At 38.1% G+C, this 18,577-nt stretch overlaps 1 protein-coding gene across 2 annotated transcripts; it reads right to left on the bottom strand.

Annotated features, from left to right (window-relative positions):
* Positions 1-1,071: 1,071 nt before the first annotated feature.
* Positions 1,072-14,577, bottom strand: XKR9 (XK related 9). 2 transcript variants are annotated; one of them, XM_063170195.1, is made up of 5 exons: positions 14,446-14,570; positions 13,461-13,589; positions 10,520-11,068; positions 2,834-3,057; positions 1,072-1,739 (listed from the first exon to the last, which is right to left on the bottom strand). In XM_063170195.1, exons 3-5 carry the CDS (start codon positions 10,807-10,809, stop codon positions 1,096-1,098), a joined length of 1,158 nt encoding a protein of 385 aa, XP_063026265.1. In that variant the 5' UTR covers positions 10,810-11,068; positions 13,461-13,589; positions 14,446-14,570; the 3' UTR covers positions 1,072-1,095. The 2 variants fall into 2 exon arrangements, with proteins under 2 accessions (XP_063026265.1, XP_063026274.1); XM_063170204.1 differs by lacking the exon at positions 13,461-13,589 and having other exon boundaries at positions 14,446-14,577.
* Positions 14,578-18,577: the final 4,000 nt, after the last annotated feature.

Below are 18,577 nucleotides of genomic sequence, written 5' to 3'. Positions count from 1 at the left end.
CTTATTTCATTGTTGTTGATTTAGCATTTGAACACAGAGCTGAAATGTCTGGTTTCACTCTGCCTTCTGCCAAAAATTCTTGATGGACAAGCTAGTTTTATCTTTTGCCAGCCCCTCCGAGTGCAAGTCATCAGAATAGTTGCTCCTCTTTTTTCCAGCAATAGACAGAAGATGCTGCACCACTGCCTGATCTGCATAGCCTCATATTTTAGTGGAAATCAGCATTTAACGTGTTACATCTTAGAGCCCAAAGGAGAAGAAAGTTTCATGGAAGATGGCTCTTGATTTTCATGCAAGACTCCTGTTGCCATCCATAGATCGCTCAGGCTGCTATTATAACCCAGAACAAACTGGTATCATCCCTAAATACAGAAGATTGTGTGAAAGATTAACAGAACAAAAACAACAAAGAAGTCATTAGAACACCTAGATGATAAAATGCTTGAAAACATCTCCCCAAATTTCCTTGTGGCAAGACAGTGATTGAGCCATAAATCAAAGCTATTCTTCAGGGAGAAGGCAGTACAGTGTGTTAACATGAAGGACTGCAGCCCTTACAGTAATGGGGAGAAGCAGAAGACTGATCATTGCCCTCAGTTATTTTAAATGTTCTCTTCTTTCCTTCCAGCAAGAAAGAAAATGAAAAAAAGAAAAAAAAAAAAGAGCCTTGTTTTTAACAGAATCAACATAAAGTAATAGAATGTGGGTTTAATGCTATATTTCATTTAATTAACTCTTAGTTTTTCCTATGTTACATTTGCATTGCTAAAAAAGTAAAACTGTGAATTGTGTTGGATGAATAGATGAAATCGTTTCTTTGACAAACTAACTTTCACCAGCACATAAGTGTTCATGTTACAGAGTCTTTGTATTGTGGAAAACAAGTAGTTATTCAAAGCCACTATGTACTCTTCAGTGATGATACATAAGTAACAATGACAGAGAAACACACTGTCCAGCAAGATCTTGCTATTAAGGACACAAAAATAAAAAAAAAAAAAAAAAACAAAAAAAAAAAAAAAAACAAAAAAAAAAAAAAAAAAACCAAAAAACAAATAACAGACAAAGAAAAAACCAAGACCACACTTTTAATGTTCATTGCATTAAGAAATTCTGAAATCTACCACTTTTCACTCTAACTTTTTGCCCCGCCCCTCCATCCATTTCATCTGAATATGCCTGAGGTGTGCAATAAGTAGTGGGATGAAAATGGCTGTAATAAACAACAAGAAAAATAATACCTAACACCAGACTTGAAAGAGTTAATATGCTTACAATTGTAAAACATATTTCTTTGATAATGGAAGGTTTCCAGAACATGTATACAAATAAAATACCTAGAGTCACTACAGTGTGAGTAGCATAATAAATAGAAATGCAGAATTTTGTTCTTCTCCCCTTTATGTTAAAAAATGAAAAAAATAGGATGATTCCAACTACAGTTCTGTAGAGATACTCCATCTTCTTAGACTTGCAAAATGTTGTATTCTGTTTCAAAGTCCAAATGAAGCCACAGATCCAAAGAAATATCAGCAGAATTACAGAAATTCTGACATTGAGTAGAGTGATCAATGAAATACTGAGTATCCAAGAAGTGATGGTAAGCAGTTTATAGAAGAGATACACAAACTTGGAAAAGAGATGAAATTCATCTTTGTCAGGCAGAGATTTTCGTAGTGATATCTGATAATCAACCATTGATAAGGAGATACCACAAAAAGACATCATAATGGCAGCATCTAAACAAAACACAAGGAAAAATGTTACATCGGAGAAAAAGAGACACTATTTTACACTATGATTGCTGAATGAAGTTTTAGAAAATGACATGCTTTCCTAATACTTTCTTTAACCCAGTTTTATATTTACTCTCTGCTCCAAAACACGTCACCCTAATTTTAAGCTCACTTCAGTTACTTAAATCTAGGTATCTGATGCTGTTTGGTACACTTGTGTTATCCTGCCCAGCTCCTGGTCCTTAATGGCCTTCTCTAAATATCTGCCATATCCATACACAGTGACTTAGAAATTCCCAAAGTATTGCAAATAGACCATAAAAATTTAAGTTTCAACAATCAATATATGTGAGTCTGCTGTGTCTAAGATGTAGAAATCTATAACTAAGATTTGATCATTCACATTGTCATATCCAAGATAAGATTTGCCTGGTCCTTTTACCTGAGTCAATTTTGACTCCATGGACTTTGAAGGAACACTAGACTTAGTTCAATTCCAACCCTGAATAAGTCAATGTCCTGCCAATAATTCTGCTAGACTTAGAGCTGGAAATGGTACAGCTGCTGTCTTGCTTCTGAGAGTTGAACCAGTATCTCTTCACCATGTTGCATTCTACAATACTGACATATCCTCAGATTTAATTTTGACCCTGTCCCTCACCTGTAACATGGGTAATGGTAGTGACAGCTTGCAGGGCTGCTTTGATTACTTTACTGAATTCCAAGTGCCTAGGTAGCAGTTTTAAAAGAATCTTTAATCAAAACCACACATATCAAAATGCTCTGGAAATTACATGCTAATTGCATTTAAGAGCTTATTTTCAAGAGATGCATCATTATGGTTTGATTAGCTATTATGACTTTTACATTTATTGATGCACAGTATTTATATATGACTTTTCATTTTTATAGTGAAATCTTCCTTCTCATTGATTCAGCAGAATGGACCATCTACTAGACAGAAATTCTAATTAAATGCAGAGTAATAATAGAGTGGAATGCTTGTTTTCCAAGGTATGTTAAAATGTTATCCAGTCATGAGTTATATTTTTAGGTAAGATACTCAACTTGCAAAAGAAGTAAATAGACAGACTTACATTGATAGGAATGAGTTTTGCCATGTTCCATGAGAATGTAAATCTGAAGAAAAAGTTGTGGTGTTGTCTCAAGAAAAGCCTTGAACACCCTGAGCATGTTAATATCAGTCACTGCATCAATAGTTTGTTTTTGAATGAAGTTGGAAGGGTCTGTTTCTGATGTACCTCTGCTACTTGTTTGTTTAAATGCAGCTTGACAGCCGTATTTCAAAGCAAACCAATACCTATTTTAAAAAGGACACTTGATTAGACAGCACTTTTTAGAAGACCAACTCAACAAAATTGTACAGCCTTACAGCTTTTCCATCTTCTACTCAGATAAAATTTTGTCTGATATCTGTCTGGTCTCAGGGATATCAGAGAATCATTTAAGCCCAGCAATAAGAAAAGTTAAGCCATGCAATAAGAAAATTAATAAAACAGAATGAGACTTTTCTAAATAAAGAATACAAGCTCAATTTTGTTAGGTTCTTATTTCTTTAAATTACTGCCTTTCTGAAAATTCACTTGGCATCTCTCCTCAGTCTCTCTTTGAGATACTCATTCACTTCCTTTATATCATTTTCAGGGTATTAATGAATATCCAGCTGTGAAGTTCCACATCTATGTAAGCAGAATATAGATCCAAAGCCCCAAGGATAATAACCGATGAATTACAAACATAAAACAGACTTTTAAGAAAATCTACTACATAGTTACTTTCTAAATAATCAGGAAGACTTATATTTTGGTAACAATGAAATCAAGTTTTATCTTTTTTTTTCCATCTTTGTGTCATAGTCATAGTTTTATATAGGTAACAGTAACAGGCAGATACACTGCCTGTTGATACACTCTCAAATGAGATATTTATTACATATATGATGATGTAGGATAGAGAAATCTAGTCTTGCTATGAGAGCAGAGTTCCTGAGATGTGGAGAGATAGGATACAGTGTAGAAAAGCACATGCATAGGATGATAAGGGATGGCTTGAAAAAAGGGATAAGAATGAAAAAATATGTGTGTAACAATTTTAACTGTATCATTATTATTATCATTAGTATGATTATTACTGAAGATTTTTTATGTATAGAAGAATTCTTTCTTTTTCTGTAATGAATAGATCTAGACTAATAATGATTCTTGGAATCAACTGTTAGAATTTCATTTATACTAAGTTCTTGACTTTATAGGTATGTAAATCCATGTGTTTGTCCATAAACAGGATTTTTATCATAGCAGCCTTCAGACATCACTTCCAAACCTATTTCTGTCTATTTAGTTCCCAGATGTTTTCAGCTTCTAAGATTCTTCTCCAATGAACTCATTTTGACTATAACCAGCAGGCAAGGACAACCTAAGGAGTCCTTTTTGAAGAAAACTCACTATTATTCAGACAATTTTTCTAGCCTTGCAAAAACTACTAGAGTCTTTCCTCATCCAAAGAGAAGCTAATTCAGTAAATAAATCATGACAGCTGCATCGTTCATTTGAATCTATTTTCTTGAGAAACTAAACAGAGCACCACAAGCCAACACTTGGTTATCTTAAGGACCGCTAAATACACAAGCTGAGAAAGGCAAGGTCCGGTGCCGTAACTTGATTTCTGCTTACATTCCCTAAGAGAGCATCTGAGATAACTGCAGGATTCCTGCTGAAGTGCAGCTTCCTAATTCCCTGGCCATCCACAGGATCGCACACACCACGGGCCTGATGAAAGCCGCGCCTTGCATTTACGGTACACGGAGAACAGAGGGCAGCAGATCAGCAGCCAGCCAGATCTCCCAGCCTCGTCTCCTCCCAGTGTAACACTGGGGCTCAGGACTCCTCTCCTTACTAAGGGAGCTAAGGAAGAATCCCTGGCTCCTTCAGAGGTTAAAAGTTTAACACCTTTATCACCTTTAAAGACCAAATCCTTTGACCACAGGGAAGGCAGTGTAGGGTCCTCTTCCACAACCACAAGCGAGACAGCCAGGATTGTCAGCTCCTGGGTTAAGGGCATGCCAGAGGATTAATGACTTATGCCCTGGTATGTTAAGGCATGTTGAGCATACAAGTGAGAATTGCAACAGTAGGAATAGGTGTGGAACAACTTTGTTACTACTCAAGAGCCTTTCCTTTTCTCCTTGCAGAGATTCATAGACTGCATCCCTGTCACTCAGTCCATGAGCTGGCTCTGGATCCGTTATTTACTCCGAAAGGAAACTCATTTTTATTTTTATGGTTTTGTGTATTTATCTTATTGTTCCCTGAATAATCACTCATAAGCAAAGAACTGAACTGTTTGACAAGGCATCTAAAGCTTTTTTCTGTTTATAAAACAATTAGTATTCCAAAACCTCTGGTTCTTGCATCTGAGATGTAAAAATCTGGAAAGTTTGCAATGTTTTCAAGAAAAAACAATTGGGTAGACTGCTCGTCTACTACTGCTAGTTGTCCATGGACTCATCCACCAGAGCAGCAAGAAGTGGAAACCAGCTGCACAAATTTTGAGCTGCAAAGCTCACAGCCAAGATGGCAGGTGATGTGCAAGGCAAGAAATGTCCTAAAAGGAATATTTCACCTGGATACATACCTGAAATCACTTGTCAGATTTCAAAGCACATTCCGTCTGAGCACTGTATATTAGGTTTATATTGTTACAAGATGGTATGCTATGGATTTGTCACTAATTGTAGCAGTTTTGGTGAGGCCACTTCTGACTTTGAACACTCTATAGAATAGCTTTTTATTTTCCTAGTAAACTCCAAATACTTCTACTGCTCTTTGATTATGTATTAAGGAGGGTGGCCTTCTCTCATGATTATGTATTAATGAGGGAGCCCCACATGCTTATGTCACTTACTCTAAGTTCATTGCAACAACTTTTCACATTTTAAGAGTATTTTGTACTTATATTGTCATTCTCATCTGTCCCTTTGGCATTTAATAGGATCTTTTAGGAAGGGCTCATAGTCAACTTTAGACCTAGTGTTGAAGTACTTTCCTAGCCTAGGGCAAAGTTCAGTTCATAATAAAGGATAGGTCAGGTTTAAATTTTCTCCTTTATCATGCCCACAGCTCAGCTAAACCCCGTGCCTGCTCTGAAACTATTATAGCTGTACTCCTCTAATCTATTTTCCTAGAATATATCTATTGCTATAGAAGTTCTGGGCTTCAATATTCATTGAAGCAAAAAGTCTTCTACAAAGGTACTACAACTGTAATATAAATAGATTAATAAAAAGTAATGGATTTGTTATGTATTTTAGATAGAGGTGCATCCTAAATGGAATGTGAAATGGTTATGTCAATAATACAGACAAATGCAGGTTTACCATTTACTTTTTCTCCCTATAAATTCATTAAAGAAAATATGTTTTTCATTCTTTCAAGGTATATAAGCTACTTGAAAGCCAACAGAGTAAAAAGCCTACAATTTCTTTACAACTGAAATTGTCATATGGTAAAGACAAAGGTAAAGAATTACCACTGTTTCTAAATATCATTCACTTTGACAGGAGGAAAATAAAGGGTTTCTGCCTTTGCAGCGTTTCTTTGTAGAGAACACAGATGTCAGGGCTCCTACTTGTTATTAACACTCATGGAAACACAGCTCCACTGTCTCTCTGTTCTTGAGATGTTCCTAGATATTCATCATCATTTCACAAGTGATGAAGTTTGATGCTGTAAAATTAGGAAGGCTTTGTCTCTGGCTGGGAATTCACAGGGGTGACAGCTATTTTGTTTGTTGTTTCACAGCCTTCACATGTGACAAGCAAGCAGCCTTGCCAATGTTTCCTATCACATGCTTCCCCTCTGATTTCCACTGACTTTGTAACACAATCCCAGCATTATACTACACATCCCATCTCATCAAACTATACTGATAAATGTTAGGGTGCCATTTAGAAATTCGTATAGGCAGGGTGTGAGTGGCCTGGTAATAATGATTGTCCTGTCAAAATTCTGGCCATGCAGTCACATCTTTTAGCATTGTATAGATCCTTATCAAATGAAAATTACTCTCTGCTGCATGTTAAATTTCACCTTCTAAGTATCAAAATACTTGGATTAAACCCATGAAACTAATGCAATTGAATCAATTCTTAGGTCTGTAAATTTATATCAAGAAAATGTGATCAAACACATAGAATCACAGAATCCTTTAGTTTGGAAAAGATCTTTAATATCATTGAGAACAGCTACTGCTCTTGCACTGTCAAGTCCACCACTAAACCATGCCCCTAAGTGCCACATCTACATGTCTTTTAAATATCTCCAGAGATGGAGACTCACCCACTTCCCTGGGCACCTGTCCCAGTGCAGTGAAGAAAATTCTCCTAATATCCAATCCAAACTCTCCCAGTGCAAGCTGGGGCCATTTCCTCTCATCCTGTCACTTGCTCTTTAAAAGAAAAGAATGACCCCCATCTGACGACAGCCTGCTTTCCTTTGTAGACAGCAGTAAGAGTTTGACACAGGGTTTTGGTAACTTAACCTCAGTGACATCTCCTAGCCAGATGACTCAACATCCTTGTAATTGTTCAGAGCTTGCAGAGTTCATACCTGATATGCCAGGGCTCCTGGGAAGGTGGGCTACTCACAGGGGAGACACCCCTGCTGCACTGGGCAGGAACTTGTTGCCATTGCCCCCTAGCCTTAAGTCACTGTGCTCAGCCAGGTGAAGAGTGGATAGGGAATCACCCACCTCATGCATCCTGCCTGCCTGCCTGCCTGTGGGGCAGTCTCAGGAAAGGTAGAGTGTGATTCTAGCAGTCTGCATGGCTGTCTCTCTCTCTGATACTCCTCAGCCTACTCACCTCCTCCCAGAGTTCTATCACTAAGCAGAGGAGGTCCTTTTCCAAAGTGCATCTCCCACAGGAGTGCTCACTGCTGCCAGCTGGTACTGCTTCAGAACAGGGCCCATCCTGGAGCCCATCTCACTTCCTTTTAGAAATACGTAATGAAATAACCCCAGGCTCAGCAAAGCCCTCGCATTTACTCTGATGTCTCATGGATCTAGAATTAATTTTTACAAATAAACAAAAAAATCTTTCTCTTCTGCTTCTATTCAAAGTTGCTGGGCATTCTGAGCTACCTTTAAGCACCAAGAAGTGCAACAGCTGATGCCAGTATCACAGTGGCTGCTGCCTATGTGACCTATTCTGACAGCAAAGATTATGAATTGCTAATGTTTAGTCTCCACAGGTGTATCCTAGGCTGATGAAGCACAATGCTATACATCAGACAGCTCCAGAATTCATATACTGCCCTAAGGAAATGTCCCATTTCTCCACATTCCGTGGCAGTGTTATTGTCTTAATGTTGTCTGGTATGTCACAACTGTTCTCAATTCTACAAACATCTGTGTGACCCATTTAAATGGGTCAGGTTGAATATAATTTTAGTTCAGCATAGTTAAAATTTACATTTTTAACTTAATTTTGTCTCCTTGCAGAGCATACTATTTCATATGAAATATAATTGCAGGTATGTACTCTTTCCAACAAAAGAAATTAAGCCTTCTTAGATAAGAAATATTTTTAATTTTGTTTGCCTCCCATTTTATATATATATTGTATGTATGTATATACATCTATATATATATATAGCAATATAGTTTGTATATTTATTCCTTAGCATTGTCAGTGTGTTAGCAAACCCAAACTGATACCCATTGTTCTGTGCACTGCCCAAACCTCCAGTTCCCAAAGGGTACTAGTTTGTAAGCCACCAGTTCCAGTACATAAAGGGAGCCTAGAAGAAAGCTCAAGAAGGACTTTGTACAAGAGCATGGAGTGATAGAACAAGAGGGAATGGCTTCAAACTGGAACACAGTAGGCTAAGACAAGTTATCAGGATGAAACTCTTTCCTGCTAGGGTGGTGATGCACAGGTTTCCCAGAAAAGCTGTGGATGCCCCACCCCTGGAAGGGCTCAAGGCTATGTTGAATGGGGCTTTGATCAACCTGGTCAAGTAGAAGATATCTCTGCCCATGGCAGAGAGTTGATTTTTATGGTCCTTTCCAAACTAAGGAGATGAAAGTGGAGGGAGGGAGGAAGGGAGGAAGGGAGGGAGGGAGGGAGGGAGGGAGGAAGGGAGGAAGGAAGGAAGGAAGGAAGGAAGGAAGGAAGGAAGGAAGGAAGGAAGGAAGGAAGGAAGGAAGGAAGGAAGGAAGGAAGGAAGGAAGGAAGGAAGGAAGGAAGGAAGGAAGGAAGGAAGGAAGGAAGGAAGGAAGGAAGGAAGGAAGGAAGGAAGGAAGGAAGGAAGGAAGGAAGGAAGGAAGGAAGGAAGGAAGGAAGGAAGGAAGGAAGGAAGGAAGGAAGGAAGGAAGGAAGGAAGGAAGGAAGGAAGGAAGGAAGGAAGGAAGGAAGGAAGGAAAAGAAAGAAAGAAAGAAAGAAAGAAAGAAAGAAAGAAAGAAAGAAAGAAAGAAAGAAAGAAAGAAAGAAAGAAAGAAAGAAAGAAAGAAAGAAAGAAAGAAAGAAAGAAAGAAAGAAAGAAAATTTGATAAGGTTTATTCACATCTTATAATTTCAAGCCTGCAGAGTTCACTGACCAAATCTTATTTAATGGCTAGGCCCTCATTTTCCTCTTTGAATGAAGAATATGGGTTTCTGCCCCAAAGGACTTTCTGGAGAATCTCACCTTAACAAGTGTGACCTGACTTGACAGAATCTATTTTTATCCATTTACTGCACAGACAAACCTGAGAGACTCATTGTCTAAATTAACTACATAAATTAGATGACTAAGAGGGAGGACAGGAGGAAGTTGTACCTTGATACACCTAAGGAAAATACATACAATAAAAGTATGTAATAGTGAATCACAAAGGTACAAGCCCAGATGCCAGCTTGTTGTTACCAGTTTATACTTTACAGCATGCATTACCACACTGCTGGATTGTGAGGAGTGGCTGAAGGAACTTTGTAACTCATATATAACATCTTGGAAATTTTCCAAGCATAAGTAGCAGCACTGGAGAAAATATCATTTGTGCAATAGAGAACAAGCAACCAAGTTGACAACACTGTCAAAGGACAAAATAATGTTCACTAGATAATAAGTCACTCAGAAAATATGGAGCTAATTCTGGGAAAGAAGATTCAGAATTATAGAAATTCATGGTAAGAGATATTCATTGGAAAGTGTATGAGTTCAGGTAAATCCAAGAGTTTTGTGGATCGCATTAGAGTCAAGGTAATCCACTAAGCAAACAAAGTTTCCTATCACCATTAAATCAGTCCCTGAGGGAATGCTGCTGCAAATATCCTTACTAACTATTCAGCTATTCATTTCTCTTCTGAATCTTGGTGAGTTTTCCACACATGGTTAGACACTCAGGTTGAAACATTACTTCTTCAGCTATCTCAGATGCTAACTGTGCATAACATCACTTTGAAAACTCGTATTTATTAGTTATGACAGTAGTACATTTCAAAGCAATAATTTTTATTATGTATGCCTCATCAAATGGTTGATTAATCAAACGGAATAGGGTAGTGAATGATAAAAATCATTACTTGCAGGTATATGGAAGAAAAACTACATGTCCATCAAAACCTGACAAAATTTACCACAAAAAGACATTTGTTCTCATGGAGCAGTAATTGTTAAGGCCAGAATTGCTCTTGTCCCTGAAGCCATACTAAGCACTTCTTAGTAACTGTCCTAAAGCACCATGATTTCTCAACTTAAAATAAATGTTTAAGTGTGCTTACCTTATAAAAATTCCACAATGAAAGAGATGAACTAGAAAAACCAGTTTCAGCTTCCCAGTATCAGTACCTTCCCAGTCGTTTTTAAACCACTCATAACTAAATATCTGAGTTATTATTGATGAAAGACCTCTAAAACAAAGTATCAATATACTCCAGGAATATTGTCCTTGACAGAAATATCTACTAGCTACCCAGAAGTCCACTCCAATATCAACTACATAAATTATCATTCCACCAACTAAAAAAAAGAAATTCTGCTTAGTAAATTTCACCATGTGTGCAACAGCCATGTTGTCATTCTCTCCTCACTTAATGTAAAGGAATCTAAATGCTTTCCTACAATGGAATCTTTTTCCTGACAATACCACCTTCTCATCTTGCTTCATACAAAGGCAAGTTGGGTTATCCATTTTTTTATGGCAAAGAGACTTGCATTTTTCCATGTTCTTGATTTAATATTAAATTAACTTCTAAAATACACATCTATTCTGGAAAAGATAAATGTAAATTTTCTTTTTAATTGACGGAGTCTTTCTTCATTACTGATTCCTAAAAAGAAGAAGAAAAAAAAAGAAGATTAACAGTAACAATATATTCATCATTTAAAATATTCTACAGCAATTCTCATGACCATTTGAACAGGCAAGTACAAAATGGAGAATGTGCTGAGATACTGGTGAACAATCAGCCCAAGAGAGCTGCATTTCTAAACCTGCCGAGGTCACCCATTCTCCCAAACAGTGACTCTCCACTCAAACAGCTGTTGAGATAATTCCTAAGAGTTGTAAAACACTGAGAAACAAGTGTTTAAAAGCAGCTTATGGAAAAAAGATTGATTCCTTCCCAGAACTTTCTAAATTTCTGAACTCTTCTCCTTTACTGTGCACAGCACAAAATGTTGAGAAAACTTTGTCTTGAGCACATACCATGGTATCAGAATAAACATCATTTGGCAGCTTCTAATTGTGTCACTGCATTTGTGTGCACATGTCCAGTGTTTTTATCACTCCTGCTTGATTTTCCACATGCAGTAGCAAAGTGCTAAACAAGATTGCAGCTCTCCTGTTAAAGAGGCTTGTAAGGAGCCAACCTGGACCAGCGTATACCTCTTTGAGAAATATCTTCTAAGCTGTGGATAGCTACACATAGATGATTTAACCACATAGCTCACTGCAAATAGAATTAATTTGTAGTCAGAACTACATTTTACATTGCCCAACACTGAAAGGGTTCTTGTGACCTCTTGAGTAGTCCTTACATGCCTTTCCTCTGTAGATCTGTGGTATTTGGCAGGTGAAGCAGAAAAGCCGGAAGGCAGTACATTCTTTTTCTCATTCACCTCTGCAAAGCTATAAACTTAAAATTACAAAGTCCCTTTACTTCATTTACATATCTTAGGAAAAAGCTGCTGGCAGCAAATGCAAAGGATGGGATGCAGGACATGCCAAGGCTGGGCTGGTGCCAGTGCCAAACAGCTGCAGACAATACATGGGGAACAGCTGCACCAGGAAACTTGGAGCAGGGAAAGGGCATGTGGAGGCAGATCCCTTTGGACTTTGTGAATTCAGGCACACTGCCAGAGAGGAATGAAATTAGATAATTGGTTAATAACCCATAAATAAAGGTAATGACTGTTCTTTGCTTGGGTTGACTGGGCTCATCTTCATTGTGACCTAGATACAAACCCAAAAGAGAGAACTTAAGTTCTTCATTTCCTAATGAAGACAAGTGGGAACATAACAGCCTGAAAAGGTGATGAGTGTATGGATTACTTTCTTGGATCTAGGCCTTAGCTATTTCTAGCCTCTCATTCTATCTCCTACTTAGGTTTCATGTCCTGGCCCAGAAGAGGTCAGAAAGCTCAGGCAGTCTTGCAGCTGGGATAGCTGGAATCCTTTCACTGTTCTTTCCTATTCTCTCCAATAAAATACCATTAATCTCCTGCAAATCACTAATGCAATTTATATTCAATTCACAGTTAGATTCTGGGAAGTGGACTTCAGTACAAAGTCCATCATAAATTGAACTTTGTGTTTACCAACACAAAAAGACAAGTTAACCATGAGCCAGCAATGTCTCTGTGTGGCCAAGAAGGCAAATGGCATTGTGGAGTGCACTATGATCAGTGTGACCAGCAGGTCAAGAGTGGCTATTCCCTCCCTTCTCTCCCTTTACTCTGCCCTGGTGAGGCTGCATCTGGGCAACTGTGTCCAGTTCTGAGATCCCCAGTTCAATAAAGACAAGGAATTACTGGAGAGGGTCCAGCAGAGGGTTACAAAGATATTTGGAAGACTGGAACATCTCTCTTGTGAGGACAGGCTGAGGGAGCTGGCTCTGTTCAAGCTGGAGGAGAGACTACTGAGAGGGGATCTAGTCAATGAACACAAAATAAGGCCAGGTGTCAAGAAGATGGGGCCAGACTTTTTGCAGTGATGCCCAGCAACGGGACACTGGGCAATGGGCACAAACCTAAACACAGAGAGCTCCATCTGAATATGAGAAGAAACTTCTCTTTGAGGGTGACAGAGCACTGGAACACGCTGCCCAGTTGTGGAGTCTCCTTCTCTGGAGATATTCAAAACCTGCCTGGATGCAATCCTGTGCAACCTGTTACAGGTGCACCTGCTTTAGCAAGGGGTTTAGATTAGATAATCTTCAGAGGTCCCTTCCAACTCCACTTGGTTTGTGGCTGAATTTCTTATGTCTGAAAATTTGTGTATGAACCAACTTAAAAGTTTATTACTAGGGTTCATTCAAGAAAATTGCAAAGGAAACAGTGTTGACTCTGACAACATGTCATTCTGCAACTTGAGTACCACCTTTGTCAAGCTGTATCTATGGTTTTTAGAACAGATTAAAAACAAAACCAAACATTAAGCAAAACAAAACAAGCACTGTTTGACTGTTACAGGAAGCACAACAGTAACAGCTTAGTCAATACCTGGATTCAAACAGAAAGTTCTTTGGAAGGCACTTTATGGCCAAATCAGGCAAGATTCCAAGGTTCACATTTAATGACTAATACTGTACCCAATGTTCAAGTGGCAAGGAGTAGCCTCTGCTCTTGCACCTGAAATGAGTAAGAAAGGTAACAGGATTCCTCCCTCTAATTGCAGCCTCCCTATCCTTTTTTATGTAAGCACTTCACAAAGAGGAATATGAGAAAGGAAGTTTTACAGGAAGACTCCTCTGAAATACCAGCATGAGGAGAAGATGTGAGCCAGGGGATTTCTATTCCTGACAAGCCTGTTGTGCAAACTACTGTCATGTCAGCAGTCTGCAGACCTGTCTGGACATCTTGGTGCTGTTTGAAGCCATCAGGTTTGCTGAGATAAATGAAGAGCCACACATTATCAAGCATGTCAGCTTGCTCACTGTCTCACAATTATTTTGAATAAGGATTCCAGTCCTGAAAGAGCCTTGGAACAGCTGAGAAGACACAAGGTTTATATTTTGCTCATGGCAACCTAAAAAACAATTCTACCCAAGATTTACAAATCTGTAATCACAAATATCCATTGTCTTCATTTCAAATCCAAGCACCAACACCTGCTCACAGGTGGACATGAAATCACTGTTGAAGATCCCAACCTTTAATAGCCCTACATTTTATGCATGGTAGTACTCCAAAGAGCACCATGGTCTCAGTACCAGGTGGGGTTCAATCAAGCGCCACAGGAGAGAGTGTCTTGTATCAATCAAAATCATGTTGTCCTCAGTGTTATTAAACACATGATATCTAACATGACAGGGTCAGGAAGAATAAACTGTCAGTCAACATAAATATAAGTCCCCTTTAAAAACTAACATACTGAATCAATTTGTGATACAGAATCTTTTTGTGATAAAACAGAAACAATAAAATTTGATTAGAAAGGCTTCAGGTCTCACTACATATTTAAAATTCTATTTTAAAATGCAGTTACCTTAATAATGGCCATGGAGAGAGGTCTTTTCCTCTTCAAAAGCTTTAGATTTCCATATTCATGGCTTTCCCATCCATACCTTTACAAGACTTGCAATCCAAGGAAATTAAAGGGGTTGCTGATACAACACAAAGTGAAATTCAAATCATATGGAAACCATGTGACACAGTTAATGATTTACTATCTGTCCTTCTTATGATTGTAAAATAAAAATTGTATTCTAAAAATTTTGTATATAAGTCCCTATTAATAATAAATAGTATTTAACAGATTATAAATTTCTCTTCAATAAAATAAGTTAACAATTTACTTCCTCAAAGTAAAAAAAAAAAGTACCACTTTTCCACTTTGCCCCAGTATGTTTCTGTATCTGTGTAATCATTTTCAAATTTAGACTTTAGTTCATTAGACCTGTTGAGAAAAAGTCAATAGATATTTGTAGAAACACATGTGTATGTGTGTGTGATTATATGCAGCATATATCCTAAAGATTCATACAAAAAGAACAATCTTTTTGGCTATAATTAAAAATGTATTACAATGCACTTTAAAAAAAATCCTTTCTGTGCAATGATGCATGAAGAGACTGCATGTGGCCAAGGACAGGTGATAAAATTATTTTCCCCTGTAAAACTACAAGTGTTTGCAAGAGTCTGCTCCAGCTGAGCTGTTGTTACTCAATGTGAATTTTTTTTATGTATGTTTAAAACAGCTGCAGAGTACAAGGCACAGGTGTGATCCTGCCTCTGTAACTGTGTTACACAGGATGGTGCCCACCCTCAGTCTGTAGCTTTTCTAGCTCTTAGGACAGAAGGTACAGTCCTCAGTGTCTTCATAAGAAACATATAAACTTTTGTCATTTTTGTGTGCCTTCCTGCTTCTCCCTTACACTTTAGAAACATCCTAGTCCTAATCAGTCCTTGCACTGCTTGAAAGACCATTTTGTCAGCCGGATCACAAACTCACTGTTATGACCTTTGTTATAATTTAAAAAAATGACAAAACTCTATGGCACACGGGGAGGGGCAAAGTTTGCATGCAGGATTCCTGGAGTGTAAATCAAGCAATCTACAAATAAATTACTGGCTGGATGATTTTTTTTTTGTTTTCTGGTTAAACTTGGCATCAAAGCAAGCACAATTCTAAATTGTGACAAATCTCCTATGGTACTTGGTAAATATGCTTTTATTTGCTTCCAAATGTAGTAGTATGGACCCTTAAAATATTTATAGGCATTGATGAGGCTTCTTTTCTCCAGACTGGACAGTACCAGCTTTTTCAGCCTTTCCTTATTATGGAAATGTCCCAGTCCCTTCATCTCCCAAATCATCTCCCACAAACCTGCTGATGTGACTATTTTACATTCTCTACACAGTGTTGCCCCTCCATGCAGGAATCTTGCAGCCCATGGCCTTTCTCTCTGCAAAATCTGCTTCACTTCTTTTTGGTTTAAGATCTTTTTACTTATCTCTGTACCAAATAAAAAGAATAAAAATATAATTAAACAAAAAGGAAAATTCTGCAAGTAAAAAATCATCTCTAGATATTCATGCACCAATGGCTATGAAGATAAGTCTCTCAAGATATTTTCTATCTGCTATTCAATTGATTATGACTAATTATTGCAGAATTACATGCTTGTGCTATTCTATTAAGCTATGACACAGCCACAGTGGAGAGGCATTTATCCTCAACATTTACAGTTAAAATGTGGAAAAAAAGCCAAATGCCAATACTCAAAGACTCCTTGAGTGCTAAAAATTTGAACCTTGCTGGATTTTCAGAAATAACAGTCTATGTCTTGTGTATCTCATAGTTGTTACAAAATTAATCATTGTATATCACCAACAATCTAATTTTAGGTTTATTTATTTATTATTTAGGAAACTCACCTGGTTTTGTTTTTTTTTACTGGTAGCTTACCTGCTTCAGAACATTTTTCCCCTCAAAAATTTAACAATGCAAAACAGTGAGAGAACCAAAAGAACTTGAGGGTACACATTCATCTTTTCCCGTATCCCATCAGAGCATAATAGCAGGACTTTCACTACATGCCTATTAACCTCTGTATTATAAGAGAAACAAGAGATTTTTTTAACAGATGGGCTGGTGCAGGAAATGGAGATGATCAAAGAACCTGTACTTCATTCTCCAAAGGCACCATTGCTGCCACCTACAGATAAAACAAATTCACAGCTCCTGCCTAACATCAGAAAATGCTTTACTACAGGACAGCAAGAGGAGCAGCAAATATTCCCTGGAGAACAAGTCTACAGCTCCCCAAACATTTCTTAATTTGAGGGGGGGAAACAAAAAAGGTCTTGTCATGTTAAAAATAATGCTACCTAACTGAATTGTCAATGACATATAGAATAATATAATTTTGGAAACCCTCTCTAAACATTCAAAACTTTCTTAAAAATAGAAAACCATTTAAATATACAACTTGGCTTAGGTAGTAGCTTTTTCTAATGACCAAACTAAACTTTACCTGAAGACTGAAAATAGGTTGAATGTACTAATAGCTATACAAATATGCTACAAAAATAGCATAAGAGGGTAGCTCAGGATTAGGTAAATTCAAGTCCAGTTACAGTTTCTTACAAAAGAGCATACAGCAAATTATATGGGGAGAGTAGAATATTGTGTATGGGGCTTTTTTGATTATTTCAACAACATCCCTGCACACATAAAAGCCTCTTTCCTTTGACCTGAAACATCCCTTCTGTTGCCTGTAGTTCATGCTTTAATGAGCATGAAAATAAAAAAAAAATAATAATGTAATGGGTTTGTATCTCAAATAAGTAAATGGTATCTCAAATAAGTAAAGATTTATCAGAAAAATCCAGGAAATTGCTTGAAGGCCTAAATATACTGATTATCAGCATCAGTGGTACAGTTCCTGGCTGTGGTTTTATATTGCTATGATCATCTTATAACAGGTACCACATGAGATTCTATGTATGTATAAAACAATCAGATAATATTTGAAATTCTAATATTAGCAAACTTGTATCACTGCAGTAATATCACCTGCTTTTATTTCAGGTTAAATTATGTTTATTCTTCATTTATATGTAGTTTAAGGAGAGAACAAATCTGCCCTATTTTCTTTAACAATGTCACTTGAAAGGTAATTAAACAGGGATTTCAGAGGAGACCGTGCAAAGTCAAGCAGGTAAATCTCAGCACCTTGCAGGATCTACAATGAATGCTGCTTGCAAACACATTATTTCTATGTGGATGACAGTGACACAATTTCACAAAAGCACAGAATGGCTGAGCTGGAGAGGGACCACTGGAGTTCATGTTTGAAGCCCCCAGCTCAAGCAGGGCCACCTAGAGCCAGATGTCCAGGACCGTGTCCAGATGAGTTTTGAGCATCACCAAGGGTGCAAACTCCACAACCCCCCTGTGCCAGCTCTTGGTCACCCACACAGTGAAAAGTATCCCCTGATGCTCAGAATGAACATCCCGTGTTCCCATTTGTGCCCATCGCCTCTGGCGCTGGCACTGGGCACCATGACAGGACCTGAGGCAATTGTGCTGTGACAGAGCCTGGCTCTGCCCACTACACACCTCCTCTTCAGGTTTTTAGAGATTGTTTTATTAGCTTTTAGACATGTTTTTTTTTAGTTTTAGTTTTTGTTGGTTTTTTTTTTTCGTGGGTGTGTTTTGGAGGGTTTTTTTGTTTGTTTGTTTTGTAATTTTTTTTGGGGGGTGGGGGGGGGGGGTTGTTTTTTTTTAAATGAGATTTTCCTGAGCCTGTTCTTCTCCAGGCTGGACAGCCCCAGCTGTCTCAGCTTTTCCTCACTAAAGAGATGCTCCAGTCTCTTAGAGGCCATTTGCTGGACACTCTCCAGCGCTCTCCAGTTTTATTAAAAATGCTAAATCCTATATAACTCCTATGTGCCGTGCGGGAGCATACGCAGTTCCTGCATCTCCTGTAAGTAGGCGCGTTCCTGGGATACAGAGAAGGTGCATCTGTCACTTACAACAAATTTCTCTAGAAAACCCGGCAGGGCACGGACGTGCCTCTCACTGGGCAGCAGAGAGGCACCGAGCCGGCACGGAGAACTGAATTCCACCGAGAACTGGCCTCCTCCACACCGGAAAACTTTATCCGACAGCA

This window comes from Melospiza melodia, chromosome 1 (genome assembly GCF_035770615.1).
Source record: "Melospiza melodia melodia isolate bMelMel2 chromosome 1, bMelMel2.pri, whole genome shotgun sequence".
Taxonomy (NCBI): domain Eukaryota; kingdom Metazoa; phylum Chordata; class Aves; order Passeriformes; family Passerellidae; genus Melospiza; species Melospiza melodia.
Note: the sequence above shows the minus strand (reverse complement) of the source record. Positions and strands in the feature narration are given on the sequence as shown.

Coding starts and splice junctions, on each gene's coding strand:
- XKR9 (XM_063170204.1), bottom strand. CDS start 10,809: ATGGCTGTTGCACACATGGTGAAATTTACTAAGCAGAATTTCTTTTTT. Junction 3,058..10,519: donor CATTGTGGAATTTTTATAAG/GTAAGCACACTT, acceptor TTTTTAAAATAG/GTATTGGTTTGCTTTGAAAT. Junction 1,740..2,833: donor CAAAACTCATTCCTATCAAT/GTAAGTCTGTCT, acceptor TGTTTTGTTTAG/ATGCTGCCATTATGATGTCT.